This window comes from Ciconia boyciana, chromosome 2 (genome assembly GCF_034638445.1).
Source record: "Ciconia boyciana chromosome 2, ASM3463844v1, whole genome shotgun sequence".
Taxonomy (NCBI): Eukaryota; Metazoa; Chordata; class Aves; order Ciconiiformes; family Ciconiidae; genus Ciconia; species Ciconia boyciana.
Window position 1 is genome coordinate 38,547,310 of NC_132935.1, and position 19,885 is coordinate 38,567,194.

Consider the following 19,885-nt stretch of genomic DNA (forward strand, 5'->3'; position numbering starts at 1 on the left):
CCAGTTCTACGCTAACGAGCCGCTGCGGATTTTCCGCTGCCTAAATGGCATGCCAGGTCTCCCGCCCAAATTCCAGCGAAAGCACGGTTAAAGCGACCGCTAAAGGATTCCTGAGCTGCCGGTGCGAAGCAACCAGGCCGCCCCTCAGGGCTCCCAGCGCGTCGCGGCCTGAGGGCGAGAAGCCGAGGCGCAGAGACACGCGTGCCAAGCCGCGGGGACACCGGTGCCACTCGCGGGCCCGGCGCCGAGGGCCTGTGAGGACTGCGGGCGGCGCTGCCCCGGCGGCCCGCCCCACGCGTGCGCATGCGCGCGCAGCTAGGCCCGCGGTCCCTGCAGGCGCCGCCCCGCCGGAAAGTGCCGCGGTGCCGCGCGCCTTCCCCGCCCCTGGCGCGCGGCGTATTTAGCGGGATCCCGGCGGCGGCTCGCTCCTTCCGCGCGCCCTGCGGCCCTGAGGAGCGGGGTGGGGCGCGGCGGCACCGGGGCGGCGGCGCCTGGGGCTCGGGGGGGAAGGAAGGACACGGCGGCATGGCGGGTGTGGTGTGGTGGGGCGGCTCAGGCCGGCCTGCCGCGGGACCCGGCCTGCGTTTGCGGTGGCCGTGCTGTCGGTGGGGCTCCCGTGACGGCGAGGGGCGCCCGAGCGCCCCCGGCAGCATCCGGCGGCGAGGCCGGCTCGCTGTGTGCGCGGTGCCGGCCCGGTGGCGGGGGTTGCCGGTGTATGGTACGTGGCTTGTGAGCGGTTCCGGGCGTGCCTCAGCCTCCAGTATCGGGGCGGTCGCTTGGGCCGCCGAGTCTAACCCCGCTCCGCCGTGGCTGCCGTGCGGACCCTCCGGCAGCGGCACGCCGCTGGCTTGCTGCCCGGGGGCTCGGGAGCAGCCGAAGCACCCGACCCCGACTCGCTGCCGCTGCCTTCTTGGAGCAGCTCATCAGCCCAGGCACATGCTCGTCTAAACAGTAAAGTGATTTCTAATTTTTTCTTTTCAGAGGAATTAGAAATATCCCCTACTGTTTAATGTAAGAAGTCCAATTCTGACAATTGAAAACAATGAATATGATCTCAGTTGAAGGGATGGATTGCTGGCGCTGTTTTCTGAACAGTGTAAGCCCTCCCTTGAAAGACAAGTGATTGTCTGAAAGACAAGTGATTGTCACGCTGTTGCAACTGTATCTTGGGTTTGGTTGCCAAGTGTCACTGTGGCAGTGCACTAACAACTGGCTTAGTCTGGGTGGTGGAGTTGTTTAGTTCAAGCTGACGCTCGCTAGCCACGCGGGCTTTCCAGGGGCGTGCGTACGTCTTGTGAGACTAATATGGACCTAATTAGTACGCGTCACTCCACTGGCAAGCCGTGGTGGTTACTTTATCTCTTGGTTCATCGAGTCTTCAAAGGAATGACAGATTGGACATCCAGAGAGACTTGGTTTTGCTGATAAATCATTTTCATTGGCAAATGCATGTACTAATTCTAAAGATAAATTACCTTTTTTCCCTTTGGGGAATTTGGCAAGTGCTGTATGGTGACCCTGATGATGCCCTTTTTGGATCGTAGGCACAGATCCAAAATGGTGGGTTCTGGCAGGGACAGGACCCCAGGGGTCTCAGCAGTCTGTGGTAACACTCTCCTGCTAGGACCATGGCACGAGTGCTGACCTTAATTCAACCGATGGGAAAACATGTCAGTAAGTTCCCCAGAGCACAGCACACGAACTAGGGTTAAAGGCTGTACCCTGCTGGGGTGCTCCTCTCCCCAGCAATGGCTGTTCATTAGGAGCAGCATAATAGCCCTGCGATCAGTCATTCTTCATGCTGGAGCTTGCTTTACGTAAAATGGTCATGCCTCTGTTGAACCTCGATCTTAGCTGATGCTGTCTGCAGTTTTCTCCCCAGGTAATGATAGAGTCAGCAGTTAGGTTACCCAGTAGGTTGGTATTTCTTTGACTGGCTTACTTTCCCCAAGGAAATGATGCTTTCTGCTACTGGCTCAGCAGTGGAGTGCTCCGAATTGGACATGTTTTGTCTCTTTTCATTGTTTTAGGCAGCAAGTGAAGTGAAGAAATGAGTTTGTTACTGGCTTTGGGAATCTTCAGTCTGGACTCTGCGACACTGTTACCTTGCAAGCAGAAAGATGTCACGTGAGTCCTGGAGCTACAGAAGTAATTATTTCTTATTGCACTTCAAAATGTTGTGGAAAGTCTCCTGAAATCTAGATCTAGATTTCTGAAGCTGTTTTATGATTGTAAATTCTCTTACAGATGGAACAAGGAGGAATGATTGTTTGCATGTAGGGTTAAGAGGCTGAAATTCTAACAAAAGGTATTACAACAGCTATAAAACTTCTAAGACTTGCTCCCCAAAACAAAGCAGGTGCAATCCAAGAATCCTGAAGGAGTCAGAGGGGAGAGGTTTGTAATAGTATCAGAGCATCTAGTTTCTAACTGGGGAGAGAAACAAGACTTCTGCGTTGAAGAATTAACAGGTGGTAGTTGGAAGCAAGAGGCTAAAGTGAAAAACAGTGTGTCCAGATTGCCATCCCTGCTGGCACGTAACCGTATTGGTCTGTTGGAATGTATTCCGAAGGGAAAGGCAACTATGGCAGTGAACTTTACATCTAGAAAAATACTTGGCATCTGGGGCTTGCATGTTACAACAGGGAGGGGCCTGCGTTTTTGTGCCCAAAGAGCATTTTTCTCTTGTTCCTGGCCATTCTGTGCTTAACAGTTAAAAACAAGGTTCTGCTTTGATGTATAGAAGTGCATCTCTTGAGCCAGACTTAACAAATCCCCAGTCTTCTCACAGGCAGGAAACTGCTTGCTGGCATAATGATGATGACTCTTTGCCGTTTACCCAACTGAATTTTGTGATGAGCAATGTTGTATCTGATGTGCCAGCTAATTAGCAGGATTTTTGCAGTTTGATTTGCTACCGTCACTTCTGATTTTATTTATTCTTTTAAAGGTGCTATGACATCAGATGACCTTCTCCACTGTCTTCGAGCCTTGTGTATGCACATACAGCCAAACAGTAGACTCCATCCATTTCTAGAAGGTAACTTGAAGAAGGTAAGTTGCTTTTTTGCTGTGATACTACAGTATTTGGGCTCCAGTAAGCTACACTGCTAGCTGGTGAAGGCCTGTACTGGCCATGTCTGCTGCTGTCTGGAGCTGTGCTGGCTTCCAGCAGCTGAAGGTATGGCCTGTTAGTCAAGGACACTTTTGGACTGACTACGCTGTCCTTTACGTGTGGCACGGCTACTAGTCTTCTGATTTTTGTTTAAAACATCATGGGAGAAGCTGGGGAGAGTTGTGCTCTTTTTGCAGAAATTCTTTTTCTAAGGCTATACATAGTGATTTATAAAGGAATTCTGTTTAAGTCTATTCTAGAAGTAATTTTGCTGGCAGAATGATGAAATCTTTGCCGTTTACCCATCTGACTGGTTTTTGATGTGTATCTTTGAATCTGAAATGCCAGTAAAGTTAATTACTTTGTACAAGATTGATTAAGCATACAGAAAACTGACTGACTAATTTTGAAATCTTTTTTTTTGTTAGCTTGAAAACAGCAGCCTGAAATGTGGAGTTCTAATGCACTTGGAAATGCTTTCATGGCCCTTCCTGCTCCTCAGAAATACTGCTTGATTCAATAGTAAGGAGTCAAGGCAATCAAAGGGCAGAGGAGTAGCTGTTTAGTGAAAATGTGTGAGTAATCCTCACATGAAGTTCAGGTGAGAGTGTCACTCCAGAAAGGGAAGTGGCCTTGTGGACACTCTTAGAACTTAGTATGAATATTTAAATGTATGAAATAAATTGAACAGTATTGAATAAATCTAAGGGTTAAAACAGGTACGAGAACTTGTGTTATCTTGTCTAAATGAGAGAGTTTACACTGTTAGTGGTGGCAGCTTTTCTGCTTATCTCCAAGGCAATGTGTATATGAATAAAATCTTGGATTTCTGTTTTGAGTGACTGGAGGGTTTTTTGGTGCTATGTGAGCAGCAGCACCATGATCCTGCTGGATGACAGGAGGATGGGCAGGAGTCACACCAAGCCTTTAGTATTCAGCTTGTTCAGATTTGACAGGAAGTCTGTACAATTTTTATGCTGCTTTTGGGGTTTTTTTTGACATGGACCTCTTGGATGTAAAACTTGCTCAATATTATGTCTACTGCCATATCCTTACTAGGAAGATAAAATACAGGCAAGTCCACAGTTGGAGAAATATACTGTAGCTCAGACACCTCAACTTCTACCACACCACTCTTTACACTTGTTTTTGCAGTGAGGTAGAGTTGAACTCACTGAGCTGCCTACCTACCAGGTTGTCTAATAACATTTTTTTTCACTTTCATGCAGTCTATGTAAAGTAATGTGGAAATACTGTTTTGGTTTTTTTTTCTTTCAGATTGCAGGAGCACACTGGCATCCTGGTCTAATATTACATTGCTGTGATGTAAAACTAAGACATAAAACATCAAACAGTAGGGTGATACTTTTATACCTTTTAGAAAATGAGTAATCATTTAAGAAAGTTGGCTTATACTAGAAAAAGTTTTAATATACTTAAAACTATTTAATCCTCATTGGGTGATACCCAATTGAAAAGAAGCAACAAGAAAAACTGCAGAGAGTTCATGTAGTTGAAATGAAACATTAGATTCTAAACTCCTGGTTTAATTGTTAGTTGTAGTCTTATGAAAAACGCTGCTTGAGTCCTGTCACTTAACTGTGGATGAACAATGGTAGCCAGGAAGAGAAGTTCAGGTTGTGGCTGTATTCTGAAGCCATGGCCTCCCAGGAGCCTCCATCCTCCCAGGATGGAGACATCACTCCTGCCTTCAAACAACACTTACAAAACTTGTAATCTGATCTTGTCAGCTATGCTTTATTCCTTAGCAAAACAGCACTGAACTGTCTTACAAAAATATTAAAAACTTTTAGTTGTGTATTTCTAACTGCAGTCTCTCAAAAAGCTAAAGTAGAAGCTTCAGACTTTACTTACAGAGTGGAGTTTTCACTCACTCTTCGTTAGTGTTAAGGTGAATTCCTGGGCCATATGCACCAATAAACTTCAGCAGTTGATGGTGACACTGCATTAGGTAACTATCTCTCTGTTGCAGGGAATTTTCATCAGTGAGGTCAAATGGAAATACAGGATTTGGTGCTATGCATAATGCAGACTTGCCTAAGCAAAGAAGAAATCAAGACTGATGCTAAAAGACTTGATAAAAAAGCTGTGACAGATTACTTAGTAATGCAATCTTGTATGTTACCATTTTTAAGTGTTACATCAAAATTCTTGCCTCAGTGCCAAATTTGTGTGTGAACAAATGGGAGACTGATGCAAGATAAACAAAAAACCCCCTCAACCCTTGTCTTCTCTTTCCCCACAGAGGGAAATCTGTCTTCAGTTTAACCTGGACCAATGTTAGAGGAGCAGTGCCTCATATAAGCCAGCATCAGGATGGAGGCTTAGTGCTGGCCTGTTGCCTAATTCCGCACTAAGCAGCACTAAGACTCTTTGCAGGAAAGTCAACTGAAAGACTTTTCTTATACAGTCTTCAACAGTGGAAATTCTGGACTTTGAGTTGAAATGAACTATTATTGCAATCAGTTGATACAAACTTTTTTCAAACTGCCAAAATATGAAAAAGATGTACCCAAGACTAAAGACTGAGTTTCATTATTACCGTGTTTTAGGGTAAGAGATGATTCAAGTAACAAGATGGCAATCAGCGCATCTTCCTCAAGTACTTTCTTTCTTAAACTTAGTTTAGTATGAGCCTTAGACAGTGAAATCCTAAGAGATGAATATAAGCATGTCAGAAATAAAGAATATTGCAGACATGAATGCAATACGTATTGCCCTGTTTCAAGCACTTCTGTAAATCGAAAGTTAACACTGGAGTGGTTTTTTTTCCCATACTTCAGCTGTGTAAACTTCCTACAAATACTGTGCAGTTATACTTGTCACTGACAAAGTACCTATTATTATACATGACCTTCTTGTGCTATGAAAGCAGTGGAACTTAGCATATTATCTACTGTTAATACTTTTTTTGCTTGCATAATACAAAGCTGTGAGAATTTAAATCCCATTTTTGTTTTTCTAGATAGCTTTAATAAGTGATAACTGTTTCTTACATCACTGGATTTTTGCCTGGCAAAGGTCTTTAAATTTTTTCTTGCCACATCAATATATAAAATAAATTCATAAATTGGTATTCATAAATGGTAAATAAGATTCTTTACGCTTGAACCTTTCAAAACTTGAGTCTTGTCTAGATTTTTAACATGCTCTTGAGCAGGTTAGCACAATTTCTATTTGAAATGTAGATGTGGTTCCTGTACTATGAAAAGTAGGACATACAGAATTTTTAGTGCAGATGCTGATAATGTTGATCCATGAATAGAATCTCTTCGCATTCTGCGACTTGCAAGATAGTAGCCCTGAATGAGGTTTTCTGCTTCTGAACTCAGTTCAACATGAAGATTCTTAGCAAAAAAAATAAACTAGAGAGAGGGTATACATTTTAAGTATTTAACTGGAAAATAAAGAACTTACATTTTTCACATCTTTTAACGTACTGGTGGCATAGTAATATAGTTTGGACAATATATTCTACCGGTAGTTTTTATAAAGATAGCTGTCACCATTCAACTATACATAAGGATAGATCTCGGATACTAAACACAATCATCTGTTAATTATACTAGAAATATTGACAGTTTATTTAGAATGGAATATTAACTTTTACTACTGATTGTAAACTATTCTGGTCCGAAGTAGGTATTGGAGATCTGTTCTCATGTGAATGTTAACCTAGTATGTTTTTCAGAAACAAGATCAAGCTGAATTTATTATGCTCGCCCTTTTAAAGAACTGAAGCTAATTTTATCAACGATCCTATTGGTGCTAGTGGCAATATGGTGGGGGGAAAGGGTAGGAAGTGAGTATTAACAGGTTTAAAAAGTAAGCGCTCAGAATGTGTGGAGAGCACCTTCTGATTCCAGAAACAGTATGATATTCCCAAGTATAATGCACTTCTAAGTTACTGGGTAGTATCTGTTACCTCCTTGTAATCCTGCATTCTGAACTGCTGTGAGACTTTGTACAGCATGGCTTCAGGATTAATGGCTTTTTTCAAGATATGATGTACAAGAGGAGACGATAGTTGACATGAAGGAAACTCACTGTAGATCAAAAGCCCGAAAACATCTAGAAGGTTAGGTGGAATCAAACTCACGTCCTAAAGACAAGACCCAGAGAAAGAAAACAATTACTTTATTTTGGCCTTTTGCCTTGTAGAAACAATGCAGTTTTTTCAGTCCAAAATGTTTAATATCAGTTTATACTGCATCCTGCAAGATTATCTAATGAATTGCCTATAATATATGCAGTAAAATTTTGTATCAGTAGTAGTTGTCAAAAGCTATTCTGAATAAAATAAATTATACCTGCTTTCGGGAAAGCTATCTCATTTTAGAAGATACTTGATTTAAAGTCACTTAAGTTGTGACTTTTTGGGAAATACTAACAAGTTTGATTGTTTTCATTATAAGTTGAAATAACCATAAACACAAATGACTGCTATAGTACAGTTACTGTCACAACAAGGCATGTGCTTTACCATCTGTCCAATTAAAAAGTTATCCTTTTGTGTATGTTTCTTTGGGGAAGAATCCGCATCTACAAAAGACCAAAAATTGGTCTGAACTGAAATGGTAACTTGTTGGTCAGCCTCTTCTCCATACTTCTTCCCAGGAATGAATACTGTTGTCATCCTGCTCTCTAGCACTAGGACAGGACAAAAAGACATCAGTTATGTAATCGATCTAGTTTAACTATAAATACTAGTCCCACACACGCTACCTGAAACCAGTCACGATTATGTATTTCACCGAATTGTCATGATCAATGGATCTCTGGCATAGCCTGTGTAGCAAATGTAAGCTTATAGGACCTTGGCTTTTTTGTCCTTGTTTCTTACACAGACTGGTTAAAAACAGATTTTCCCAGCATTTGAGGGACATAAGCTGGGGAAAAAACCCAGCCATGAGTTTACATCTTTGTTTTGTTCTGTCCCCTCATTTGTTAGTAGGTGTGAGATTACCGGACTGTAGAAGTTCAAGTTTATCCTTTTTATATGAAGATAAGTCTCCTATGTAACAGATACCACCCTTAGCCAGCACAGCACTGCAAGCTTGAATACTAGCACTTCCAGTTCCATGTTTATCTTTGGACACAGAAGGAAAAATTTCACTAGAAGGTGGGTGTCGTATGCCACGAGGCAGAAGACATATGCTGTAATTCAGAAGCCTAGAGGATTAAATAATTCTGTCAGTCATAAATTGTTGTTATTGTTCAGTTTTTCAAAACTTGAACAACTTAATACTATAATTCATACTTTATAATGGTATTTATATATATTAAGACTCACTTAGAAACAACAACAAAAAAAACCTTAACATAAAACCAGCGTCAAAACTAAATGTTTAAAGTAACTTTGAATACAAAGGTAGAAGTCCAAGCTTTCTCTCCAACAGCTGCCAACAGGACTGCATTTCTTATCAATTTAACACATGAGGCAAACCATGGTTTGCAATAGAAGTAATTCCTAGGAAGTAAAAGTCATCTTGTAATTTAACCTCATATTGTTAACTCCTATTCCTATTCTAAAGAAACTTTTCCAGTAATGTAAAAGAGTAGAGGATTAGCAATCTTGGCCATCTGGGAAAAAGGAAAAGGCTGGGAACTTGCAAGCTCTGCCTGCCTGGGTTACCTCCTCCCTCTCTCCTCAATTCTTTTTGAGAAAACAGGCATAGAATTTCTTTTTCATCCCCTGTGCTATGTTTCTTGGCACAAAGAGGTTGTAAATTGTCTGTCTGGTTCCACAATCAAAGGCTTCTAATGATTTTAAGATGTCAGAGCACGATTTATACTACCATTAATAACTGGGAGAAAATTATTAATTAAAATGAATAAGTATTAATAAATAGGCTATCATACCAATATAAAGATGATGTTGGAAATGCCTATTTTGACAGGCTACTGGCAATAAAATACTATGTGCACATGCAAGACAGTACAAATGACAGTACTGACCGAGATTTACAGTGTGCAACTGTTTTAATATTAACCAGATGTAAAACACTGAGTTCCTATGATTTCTCTTATGAAATCTTACTCTTAACCTGGGGAAAGAAATCCTGCAGCCCACATTTTTTTCAAATTTGAACTAATTTCTACAGCTAAATTTTGAAATGGTTAAGGAAGTTTTTTTTTTCCACAACAAAAAAATACTCTCAAATGAAAGTAAAATTCATGCCACTTTGAAAGATCTTTTCCAAAAATAAAATGAAGCCCTGTTTTGAGTTGGGGAAGGAGGAAGTAATTTTGTTTACATTAATGTAAATTTAAAGGTCAGAATGCTGTACTTTTCTGCAGGGTATGTGAAATTGTGTTAACAGTTTATAGTTGTGTGAAGGGGTAAATACATAAAATGCATAAATACAGAAAAACATTTTGTTAAAGTCAACAACAGCCGGATTTATGACCTATCTGTAAAGATGTACATGACTTGACACCTTATCAGTATAGTTTTTATGAAAAAGAGTGATAAAAATATAAGTATCTATTTACACACTGCTTATTAACTGAAAATGCCAGTAGCTGGGAGGTGAGTGACAAAAGATTTGAAAAGCAGAGCCCTTTGCTGTTATCATTACCAGTTTCTGGGACAGTCTTCAGTTTTGATTTCAGAAGAATGTTTTGTTTGAGCTCTGCTAAACAGTGCTAGTGTTAAAATCTTACTGGGATCATTATGAGAGTATTAAGGGGCTCTATTATTAGTGAAGTTCTGATATGGATTTATCACGTGAGATAAATAAAAGTGTCCCAGGGATAAAAATTTGGTATTTTTACTAAGTCAGAGCCCTGTATATTCTTTTAAAATATAGTCTCTTTAGCCTGTCATGTAAGACCGATCCTATTATCTTTAAAAATACTCATGTTTTTAATTCTAATTTACATGAAAAATAAGGAGTCTCTTTACCTATCAATTACTAGTGTGTCGCTTGTCACAATCAACAGATCCAGATAATCTGCATTTTCTTTTTCACATGTCTGTACTAGACTCAGCAATATTGCAAGTTTAAGAGTATTGTAAGTGCCTGGTGGAACAACTTCAGAAGCAAAGACATTGGCAAGGATGGCTGTAAACCTCCAGCATGAACTTGAAGTCAGTGAGAGCAGATGCTTAAAATTATCACTGACAAAAGAAGGACCTAATTAAAACAAAGTACAGGTTAACAAACACTTCATAAGAGAGCTATGCCGATATATGAGAACAAATCACCATTCTAGTCTTGATACAAAACTTACAAAGAACTAATATGTTTATGTATTAAGCACAAATTCAGAATGTAAACATCTGACACTATTAACTTTACTACTAAAAAGGTAGCAGGCATGATCTGCTAAAACTGATGGAATAAGAAAGGAATAGCAAACTGAAATATCAGGTTCATTTAATGTATGGTTTCGGAGTACCTTCCAATGGAGAGGAGAAGTTGGAAAGAGAGGTTGAGGAACTGCAGTAATTATGTAGTTTCCCAATACACAGAAACTGGGCAAAAGAAGATATTCTCAAGTAACAGTAAGCATACATTTCAGACTTTACGAGGAAAGTCCCAGAGTGGTTTCATAATCCGGACCTCTAGATAATAAAAAACTGTACCAATTCTCAGGATTTTGTTCTAGAAGGTTTTCCAACTTTTTTAGTCAATTTTTAATGGCACTTTCTTACCATTTGGTTTACAGAGCTGTACGCTGTTGACTTCTATACATGCTGTAGCTTGTAAGCCATTTTGTACACAAGCTGGAATTCCTATAATCTTGTAATGGTTTCCTATTTTCATTTTATTGGCCAGTTCATCTAGCAATTAAAAAAAAAGGGGGGGGGGGGAGAATCTGCAGGTGTATTAAAGCATAAAAACAGTTTTAAAGACATGGTCAGAAAACTTTTCTTCACATTCTGAACGGTACGATTTCATTATTTAATTGCAGACAACAACCGTTGGATGCAAAAGGTAAAGAAGGCACACTGGGTGAGGAAAAGTAGATTCCCGATAAAGAAAATGGATGATGCATTTAGTTCTGCGTTAAAAAGAAAATGGACAGTTGTTCGCAAGCATGCGTTCCTACTCTGAAACTTGTGGTGACACCGTTACAAGTTACTGTCCTATAAAATATCAGAGAATAAAAAACACAATAAAAAGGAGATCCAAACAGATTTCAAAAAGACACAGAAATAGCTTTGGGAACCTTTGTATTTCTGTGCATTTAAAAAAAAAAAATCACATTTATTTTTTGGAAATGAGAGTTAGATCCAACCAAATATGAATCTCAGCTGTGAGACCCTGTCTAACCTCATTGATCACTGAAGCCAGCGGAAATTTAATGCATGCATAACTCGTAGTATCTCGGCCATAGATTCTGTTTTATACCAATACATGCGTAGTGTCAGCTTTTAAGTGTTTCTCATGATCTTGGAGCTATTTAGTTTTCAAGAAATGAACCATAATTCCATAGACTTTTGGAATGGTGGGTTTGTTTGGGTTTTTTTTTAAGAGAATTAATGGAAGTATGCTGGTGAGTTGTGATTTTTAGTTGGATGTTCACATTAGAAATCGTTTAATGTTTGCAGTGGAAGGTAGTGGCAGTAGAAGCCAAAAATCCTGATGGAATGCGGAAAACAGCTAGGCTGAGGAAGGATGTTAAAAACGCTTGAACTTAGTACAAAATAGTATGACCAAAGGAAGTAGAAAGGAGGAAAAAAACAAGCTACAGTTAGAATGCAACACGGCAGAGCCGGCCAGGGGATTTTATTTAAATGCAGGTATAAAAGCAAACACAACAGTTTTGCCATGTGCACCCTTCAATCACCTGTGTATACTGTTTAGTCACCTAGATAATTTCATGTATTTTCTCCCCCTAATTTTATTAAAGAACTGCAATATAAATTACTTTCATAATTTTATCCAGAGAAATGGACCTATAAGGAAAATGCAAGGGATTATTACAGTTCCATTCTAAAACATTTTTTACAAAACTCCAAAATTCAGCTTACCTCTCAAGAAAACTGTAAATGCCTGAATCCTAAAGTGTGATTTAGCATTGGAATATCCTTTCAAAGCATTAAGAACTTTTGCATCAATCATTTCAACTATTTGTTTATCTTTCAAAATAAAGGCAAAGAAAAGGTTAGTTCTCTTGAAAACAGTACAGCTTTTTTTGTTGTTGTTGTTGTTTTTTTTTTAAATGACTGGTGTATTTTGGGGCTTTTCCACTTAACCATTTTGTTTACCTATTGTGTAACAGAAGTAGGAAAGTAACAGATCTAAAAATAAAATTACATAGATCCTACCACCAAGTACTCTAAATTTCATGTCTTCCTGCAGTGGCGAAGAACACAAGCTACACACAAAATCATTCCTCACTGTGGCAGATTCTGTAGCTCCAGGCAGATGCACTCTTATGTACCTAAACCCTACAAAAAGAAAAATTTACCAAACATTTAAAATGAGGACATGGCTTTCATTTTAAATTTCCCATTAAGAATAGAAGTGATTAAAATACTGGACAGTGAAATTCCAAATTTATCATGTGTTTCTTCAGATGAGCATGTGTTTATATACTATGCTTCCACTAAAATGATCTGTGTAATTTATTATAGGTTGACCACAAGATGCCAGAATTGCCTATTGCACATTCCCAAGCAGAACAGCTTGGCCTGGCTTTCTGAGCTGCAGGGGGCAAGCAACTGCCACTTATGCCTTGCGTGGAAATGACACGGGATAGAGATAGTCATTATTAGAGGTACGTGCCCTCATAAAGACATCATTATGATTTGTTCTGCAGTCTCCTAACTTTGGGATTTCGCTTCTCTTTTATAAATTTATGGTCTGTTACAGGAAGAAGCAAACAAAACAGCCTTAAAAGTACTTAAGGCCTAATCCGATACAAGCACTTCAGTAATATTACTCAAAGAAGTCGTTCCACAGAAGTCAGCTACTCATTAAAGCAAACATGTTCTATGCTAGAAGCTTTTGCCAGTCACTTAAGCATACTGTTCTACGGTATTTTTATATAAACAGAAACACAGTTTCCAAGGGAAAAAAAAAAGTATTCTACTAGTTTAGCTTTTTTTCTTTCAGATAATTTATTAAATTATATTGGCGACATATCTTTTCTCATATAAACTATCTTCAGCATTAGGAAAATGGACTGCTGGCATAGCTATGCTCCCAAAACATTTAATAATGCTGAACAACCACTGGCAAGGTCCACTGCTTTCAATTAATAAAAATCATGCTGTGCTCATTACAAAAATGTCTGCATAATAAGACTGCATAGGAAAATGCCTTTTTGATGCTAGGTTTTTAATCTGTTAAGTTTAAAATTATTAAAAAGCTTTTTAAATAGTACTGATTTTTTTTTTTACTACCTTCAGAAAATGGACAGGTTTCCTCAGTACAAAGAAATCGTGCTCCTTGTGTATATTTTGTTACAGTTCCCATTGCAATCGCTATTCCTTCAGACATATAAAATCTTTGAGATGTGTAAATAAAGGGAAACGCAGAAAGACTCAGAACGTAACTTGGTAAAGGTGGCAAATGTGTTGGTTTCAGCAGTATACTAATCTAAGAGGAGACACAATTACATTAATGCTGTAAAAATATTTTTTAAATTAAAACTGCTTTACTTACATGGGCAAACACACAATGTGATATATAGCTATTAGGAAAAAATTTCAGAAATACATGAAATTTAAGAATAATTAGGTTTCATATTATCTCAAAATTCTTGCAATATGGTTGGGTAAGACTTCCAGCTATTTTTAATTTCAAATAATACTACAACCAAAGGGAAAGTGAAAACTGAAAATACAAAAATAATATTTGTTAATACTTCACCATACTTAAAAGATTTAAGATCTAAATGGAGGAAAACAATGCAGACTCACCTGGGCCTCTGTTTGCAGTTGTTCAATTAATGATAATGTCTTAATAGCTATGAAACATACCTGTGATGAAAAATAACTTCGTTTTAGAAAGGAAAATCTAGTTAAAATATAGATGATGTACTTTTGTCTATTCTTGTCTATAAATATATACTTACTGACTGAAAAATCTGTGCAGCTTGTATGGGATTATGAAGAATGTAGTTTCCAAGAGTTGCATCTAGTTCAGCAATATCAGAAGGATTTATTGAAATAATGAAACGATAAACAGCGTAACTTTGTTTTGAGTCTGTAGGAGCAAAAAGTATCTTAAATAAAAATAACAGAGATTTGTGTAACATTACATATCAATTTAACAGACTATCTATTGAGTGAGTAATACCATTGTATTTTTTGCAATCGTGCACAAATTTCTGAAGGCCACCACTTCTGTCAAGGTAAACAAGGGCAATTTCCCTGTTTTTCTGTATTTCACGATGCATCTTCCAAGAAAGATCTTTGCACTCTTTATCAAAATGTTGGAATAAACTGTGAAGAAATGACGTTAGAACTGGCCATGCTATGATAATAATAAAGGTATATATTAACAAAGCCATACAAGATTAATAGTCTCTTTTTCAAGCTATGCAATTCTTCAAGGATTTTTAAAATTTAATGGAAAGTTTTTTCCAATGGCTGAAGCATACTACATTCCCAAAGGAAATTCCAGAAGAATGCTCTAGTGTTTTCTCAGTCAATTATTTCACTGTGCAATTCCCTAACCCATGAAATTAAAGCTTGCATTTAATTTAACCTCCCCTATATATTTCATAGCTATAATCAGCCTATCAAAAGTAAGACTGAAATATCTCCCTTCTCTGAGAAGTCTGTCATAGCTGTTAAAAGTGTGAAACTGGGCAGCATCTTTTCCCTTTTTTAAATCTGATTTTCCTACTCTGCTGTTACCTCCTGTGGCACCCACTTAAGGCGCTGATCTTGCAAACACTTATTTCCATCCATGTGCACAGACAATCAATTCTGATTCCCATAAACAAAACTTTCACAACTACAATTTTGGTTTGGAGGTTAACTGTGCTCTTCAGTGCTGTTTTCATTGTGTATTACCCACATCTCTGCATTTTTTTTTTTTTTTAAGTAGAATCTCATACCATGAAGCACTACTTTGCTGAATTTAAAGGAAGAATTACTAAGGCCAAAATATGTTATTTTGGATATACATATCTGTTTTACTGTCTTACAGATTTTCTTCTACAAAGTGTCCTTTGTCCTCTCTGTAGATGACCAATATGAAATGTCACTTAAATCTTCAAAAATAGATTCAGCTACTTGGTAAAGGACAAGACATGGAATTATTGGTCTGATGAGGAAGCAAAGCTCATAGCATATGAATGATCCCTTGCAGGAGCTCACAGAACTGTCTTCGGGAGGACAAACATATCAACATCTGAGAGAGGAGTAACTGGATACCAGTGCAACACTGGCATGGCAACCGAGCACAAGTCGAAAGAGAATTTATAGTAGGGATTTTTTTTCAGTTTATTTAGGATTACTCCTACACAATTACTGCCCCATCCCTTGAAATCTCCATCCCTTGAATGAAGAAGGGATTAAAGAAACACACCCACACAGATCCACCCTATCTCCCTGGACCCTGTGTTGCCTGGGCTGTAAGGAAAGGACACCAAACATGGCTAGGAAGTACTAAGATATGACCCAGGTCATCGCGCACTAAACACTGTTATCGCCTAAGCTTCAAAAAATAAAGTCTGACCAGTCCCACTACCGGGGTGACCGTGTTCATCAGTGCCCCCCACAGCCAGCTAACCCCACTCGGGCGCACTCCAGCGTGACATGGCATGATACTATACACCGCCCTCCTGGCTTCAAGCTCCTGCCATCAGCAGCCCTTCCTCACAAACCTCACCGGCGCTCTCCCCAAAATTTTCTCAAGGGTTCCTATGCCCCCTCTTCAGCACTGCTGCGTCGGCAGCAACAAGCACGAAGGGCTACCAGGCTGCCCTCACCACAGCGGGGAGAAGGGCCATGACGCCTTCTCCCTACGAGGGCGCTGGTGTGCCCGCAGGAGGGGAACGGGACCCGTTTATGAGGCGGTAGCGAGGGGAGCGGCAGCCGCAGGACGGGGCTACCGGTGCCGCTCCCGCACCCCCTCAGCCGCCACCCGCCGCCCCTTGGCGGGCTCGGGGACAGCCGTGAGCCAGCCGCACCGCGCGGCGCCGGCGGGAAAGGCTCCCCCGCTGCCCCTCGGCCCAGCAGCCGCCTCGCACCGGGCGCAGCCTCTCAAGGCCACCGCTACCAGGCCCCTGAAGGGCAGCGCCTGTGTTGACAACTACCTCTGCGCCTTAGCGAAGGCAAAACCCAAGCCCCCCCGTTACCCGCAGCTGCACAAGGACATCAGCCACCACCTCTTCTGGATGACCCTGCCCCATCAAGCACACTGCTACTGTGGGGTGCGCTGCCTTCACTTTACTGTGGCCACAGGCCTAGGCAGGTCACTAGAAAAGAGTCATGCGCTGCCAGCGTAGTAAGTACTAGAAAACAATGAATTTGTAAAACCATTTTCTCTCTTTCATTAATAAATATTGCATATTAAACTGCTGCCTTTAGCATGCCAGCCATCTGCAAACTTACCTCCCAGGACAGTGCCTCTAAACTCTCTTTTTCTGTTGTATTTCAGTTCATGTTTTGACAACTGCCATGGATTTCCATCAGTCCATCTCTTTGTTCTCTCTCTCACGCTCCTCCCAGGCCAAAAGACCGCAGAGCACAAAGGCAGCACCATTCCTTTGCTTCCACAGCACCAGGAGAGAAGGCCTACTCCTCACAGGGTTCAGCTGCACCTCTCTGGCAGGAGAGCAACAATCCCCTTTTACTAGACAGGCTAAACTCCCTGCATTAGCCTCAAAAAGACACATTTTACCTCTCTTTATTACATATCTGCCAAAACAGGAAGGGAGTACCACAGGTGGTTCCTGCGTAGGTTCTTCGACAGTCTCCTATCTAGGCTTTACCACAACTAATGCTTCAGATGTCACTTTTCAGCTCAGCATGGGTGAAGGGGATGGACTACACTCTGAGCCTAGCCGCCCTACTTTGAAAACCAGCAGCATGAAATGCAGAGGTGCAGAACAAGAGCGCTAGATAAGTATTGTGAGGCTTTACTGCTTGATGTTGTACACAGTCTGTTATCTTTAGAAGTCCTGATCTGACCGAGGCATTTCACAATATGAACTTAAAGTAGAAGAAACAAAGTGAACTTTTAATATTGCAAGTGGTATGTTTTACACACTCACACTTCACCAAAGAGGTGGGGCCTGCTGAAGGAAAAAGCTTAATAAGCAATTATTAAGCTGCTTTCCCAGAAACAACAACCACCACTGCCATCTTTTTTTTAATTAAAAAAGGGAAAGAAACCCCAAATTTATGACCAAAAAAACCCCAAAACCCCTCACCCAGTCAGGCAGCTAGGTATAGACATCTTGGAAATACAAGACAAAGAAACTAAAAGGGGTGCTAGCTCCCACAGCAACAACTTCTGAAGTATCCCTTCTCCTTCCCATCTCTCTACAGTACTGTACTTCCTTGCTGGAGAAGCAGAAAGCAGCTACAGTATGTGCTTCCTTGCCATAAAGAGAAGGTAGTTACAGTAGCCCACAATCATTTCAGGAGTATACAGAGTAAAAATTCAGCATGAGAACGGATACTTCCTTTCTTACAATCAATTTCTGCTTTCCAGTCCATCAGAAAGCCATATTTAAAAAAAAAGGCTGTTGCTTCCAAATGATTATAACTGCAAGAACAGCATTCATGTAGTTGTTGGTTGTCCTGAACAGCTGCATAGCTATTTCCAAAGAGCAGCACTATGGTAAATGAGCGCCAAGCCACCAGTCCGCTCCCACAAACGATACAGTTCCTTCCTCCCTTCCATGCCAATGTCAATTCTTACTTCTTTTACCCTGCCACTCCTTCCAACAGCTCACGTAGAAACTGCTAAGCATCACTTAAGCACTCATGCAGGAGATAGTGCTATAGGAGATACTCCTTGAGATATGCAAGGACTCCTGTTTTAGTTTCCACTTGTCTAATGTTTCACTGTTGACACAACATTAATTTCAAAAGAATTATGATTTGATACACTTGTTTCCCCAATATCCTCAATTTTTAACTGATCTTGATGCAATATAGATAGCATTTCTCTTAGCTAGTTCTTATTTTGTCAAAAATGAGATAATTTAGACATTGACATTTATCTAACATTTAACTCCGTCTACTCAGTGTCTTATCAGACTTCTCTCAAATCAAGGCATTTAACTGAATGTATTCATGGACAAAAAACACAGAACATTTTTGAAGTAACAGACAAAAATAAGTTGTTATTTACAAGTAATATATATAATAAAACTACTACCGTGATAGGCCTTTATACACTATAACTGCAGTAAATTTTTGCATTGTTTAAAAACATTTCCTTAAACAGAAATTGTTCAGAATTATCAGTTTGTCCATACACGTGTATGTTATGAGAAATACAATAGCTTTTCACATTTTTAAAATTATCAGCGTAATTTACATTTTCCCCCCCTAATATCAAGTGAAGATTTTAAAAGGGTGCAAACTGGAACACAAAGACAAGTAGCTATGAACGTTGAAATACAATCAATTTGGAACATATTAGTGTTTCAAACTCTAAATCCGTGAGAAAAATCCCTAATATTTGGCATGATCCCCTCACCACCCACCCCCAAAAGGTCAAAGCAAGATAGCCTTTTAAAGTAACAGTGATTATTGCATATTATATCTTTGGAAAAGCAGAGTTTTAACCAAAAATATTTTTAATGTAGTTGAAATATAGACGTATTTATCTCAAGGAGGAAAGAAAAGTAGAACACATGATCAGTAATGTTATCTAATCAATCCAGTTAATTTGTTCCATCCTTGCTTTGAGTAATCCCCCATACCTCAGATACTCCAGTTGAGTGAATGGGTACTTCAACAAGCGCAAGAGCAACAATCCAGTTTTACATGACCAACTTTTCATTCTGTAGAAGTCTTTTAAGAATCTTGGTCTTAACTTATATTAACCCCTTCATTTAAGTGCTGACAGGTAAATTAACATATATTTCAAACTGATATAACAGGGAAAACATTTACCTTTTTTAAACCAGGATATACAAAAGACAATTTGCATAGTTACAATTCAAGCACAAAGTCACTGTAAATAGGTACAAAAGCATTTATAAATTTACTAAATTTGCTGCTGTTTGTGCCAGCCAAATCTTTGACAGGTATCAATGTAAACTTGAAGGGATTGAGAACAGTCAGTGTTTTTGCTTAAAAATATGTAGAGAATGCTTTTTAAAGGTTTTAAAAAATATTTTCTGCAGCAGGAACAAACAGTTCAAACCCCAAAGAAAGCCATCCAAAATGCCCAAATTCCTCCTATACAGCAGAGAAAGTTTGTTCATAGGTTTCAAACCTACATACAAAATGAGGCACTAGTTACACTATTCCGGAATGTGTCCATAACCCTAACATTTCAGTTCACCCCAAGACTTCCAAAACACTGTTGGCTTCTAACTTCCTAGGAAAACATATCTTCAGAAGGTGGTGCATAAGAAAATCCAACAAATGCATCATCCGCCTCCAGGACACTGGCATTAACAATGTTGTAATCGGAAGAAACGCAAACTGAGTATGGTACCATTTCTTCTGTAAACACTGCATCAAAATTCCCAATATCATCTGGTCCAACCTAGAAAACAGAAAGATCTATCAGTTCTCATATTAATACCGTGTTTTAAACTTGTACTTGTCCTTTAGATTTCAAATTTAACTCGAGGCTATCTACTTTGTCA

At 39.7% G+C, this 19,885-nt stretch overlaps 2 protein-coding genes, 1 long non-coding RNA gene and 2 other non-coding genes across 21 annotated transcripts in view; 3 read left to right on the forward strand and 2 right to left on the reverse strand.

The window, feature by feature from the left end:
- Nucleotides 1-354: 354 nt before the first annotated feature.
- LOC140647597 (uncharacterized) lies at nt 355-16,726 on the forward strand. 12 transcript variants are annotated; one of them, XR_012040852.1, is made up of 8 exons: nt 355-951; nt 2,031-2,148; nt 2,951-3,054; nt 3,544-3,716; nt 4,394-8,258; nt 12,726-12,868; nt 15,253-16,554; nt 16,708-16,726. It is a non-coding gene; the product is annotated as an uncharacterized lncRNA (long non-coding RNA). The 12 variants fall into 12 exon arrangements; XR_012040862.1 differs by lacking the exon at nt 16,708-16,726 and adding an exon at nt 2,248-2,308 and having other exon boundaries at nt 15,253-16,656; XR_012040855.1 differs by lacking the exon at nt 16,708-16,726 and having other exon boundaries at nt 4,394-4,469; nt 8,088-8,258; nt 15,253-16,656.
- Nucleotides 2,806-2,884, forward strand: LOC140648710 (small nucleolar RNA SNORD87). The gene has a single exon (XR_012041323.1). It is a non-coding gene; the product is annotated as a small nucleolar RNA SNORD87 (small nucleolar RNA).
- Nucleotides 3,386-3,464, forward strand: LOC140648709 (small nucleolar RNA SNORD87). The gene has a single exon (XR_012041322.1). It is a non-coding gene; the product is annotated as a small nucleolar RNA SNORD87 (small nucleolar RNA).
- Nucleotides 5,007-15,063, reverse strand: MCMDC2 (minichromosome maintenance domain containing 2). The gene is made up of 14 exons (XM_072852386.1): nt 14,395-15,063; nt 14,171-14,301; nt 14,016-14,075; nt 13,497-13,692; nt 12,417-12,539; nt 12,120-12,227; nt 10,797-10,925; nt 10,044-10,275; nt 8,103-8,308; nt 7,620-7,786; nt 7,062-7,238; nt 6,359-6,501; nt 5,679-5,788; nt 5,007-5,173 (listed from the first exon to the last, which is right to left on the reverse strand). The coding sequence occupies exons 1-14, from the start codon at nt 14,606-14,608 to the stop codon at nt 5,007-5,009; spliced, it is 2,163 nt and encodes a 720-aa protein (XP_072708487.1). The 5' UTR covers nt 14,609-15,063.
- A 1,676-nt stretch (nt 16,727-18,402) lies between the features above and the next one.
- The window catches only part of SGK3 (serum/glucocorticoid regulated kinase family member 3), a 62,141-nt gene continuing 60,658 nt past the window's right edge, over nt 18,403-19,885 (reverse strand). For all 6 annotated transcript variants that reach the window (XM_072852393.1, XM_072852388.1, XM_072852389.1 and 3 more), the window contains exon 17: nt 18,403-19,782. In XM_072852393.1, the coding sequence (XP_072708494.1) occupies nt 19,612-19,782 (171 nt within the window). In that variant the 3' untranslated portion in view covers nt 18,403-19,611. The remainder of the gene's footprint in view (nt 19,783-19,885) is intronic.

Coding starts and splice junctions, on each gene's coding strand:
- MCMDC2 (XM_072852386.1), bottom strand. CDS start 14,608: ATGGCTTTGTTAATATATACCTTTATTATTATCATAGCATGGCCAGTT. Junction 12,228..12,416: donor GAAATTTAGAGTACTTGGTG/GTAGGATCTATG, acceptor TTATTTTGAAAG/ATAAACAAATAGTTGAAATG. Junction 10,276..10,796: donor ACAGCTCTGTAAACCAAATG/GTAAGAAAGTGC, acceptor TGTTTTAATTAG/GTCCTTCTTTTGTCAGTGAT.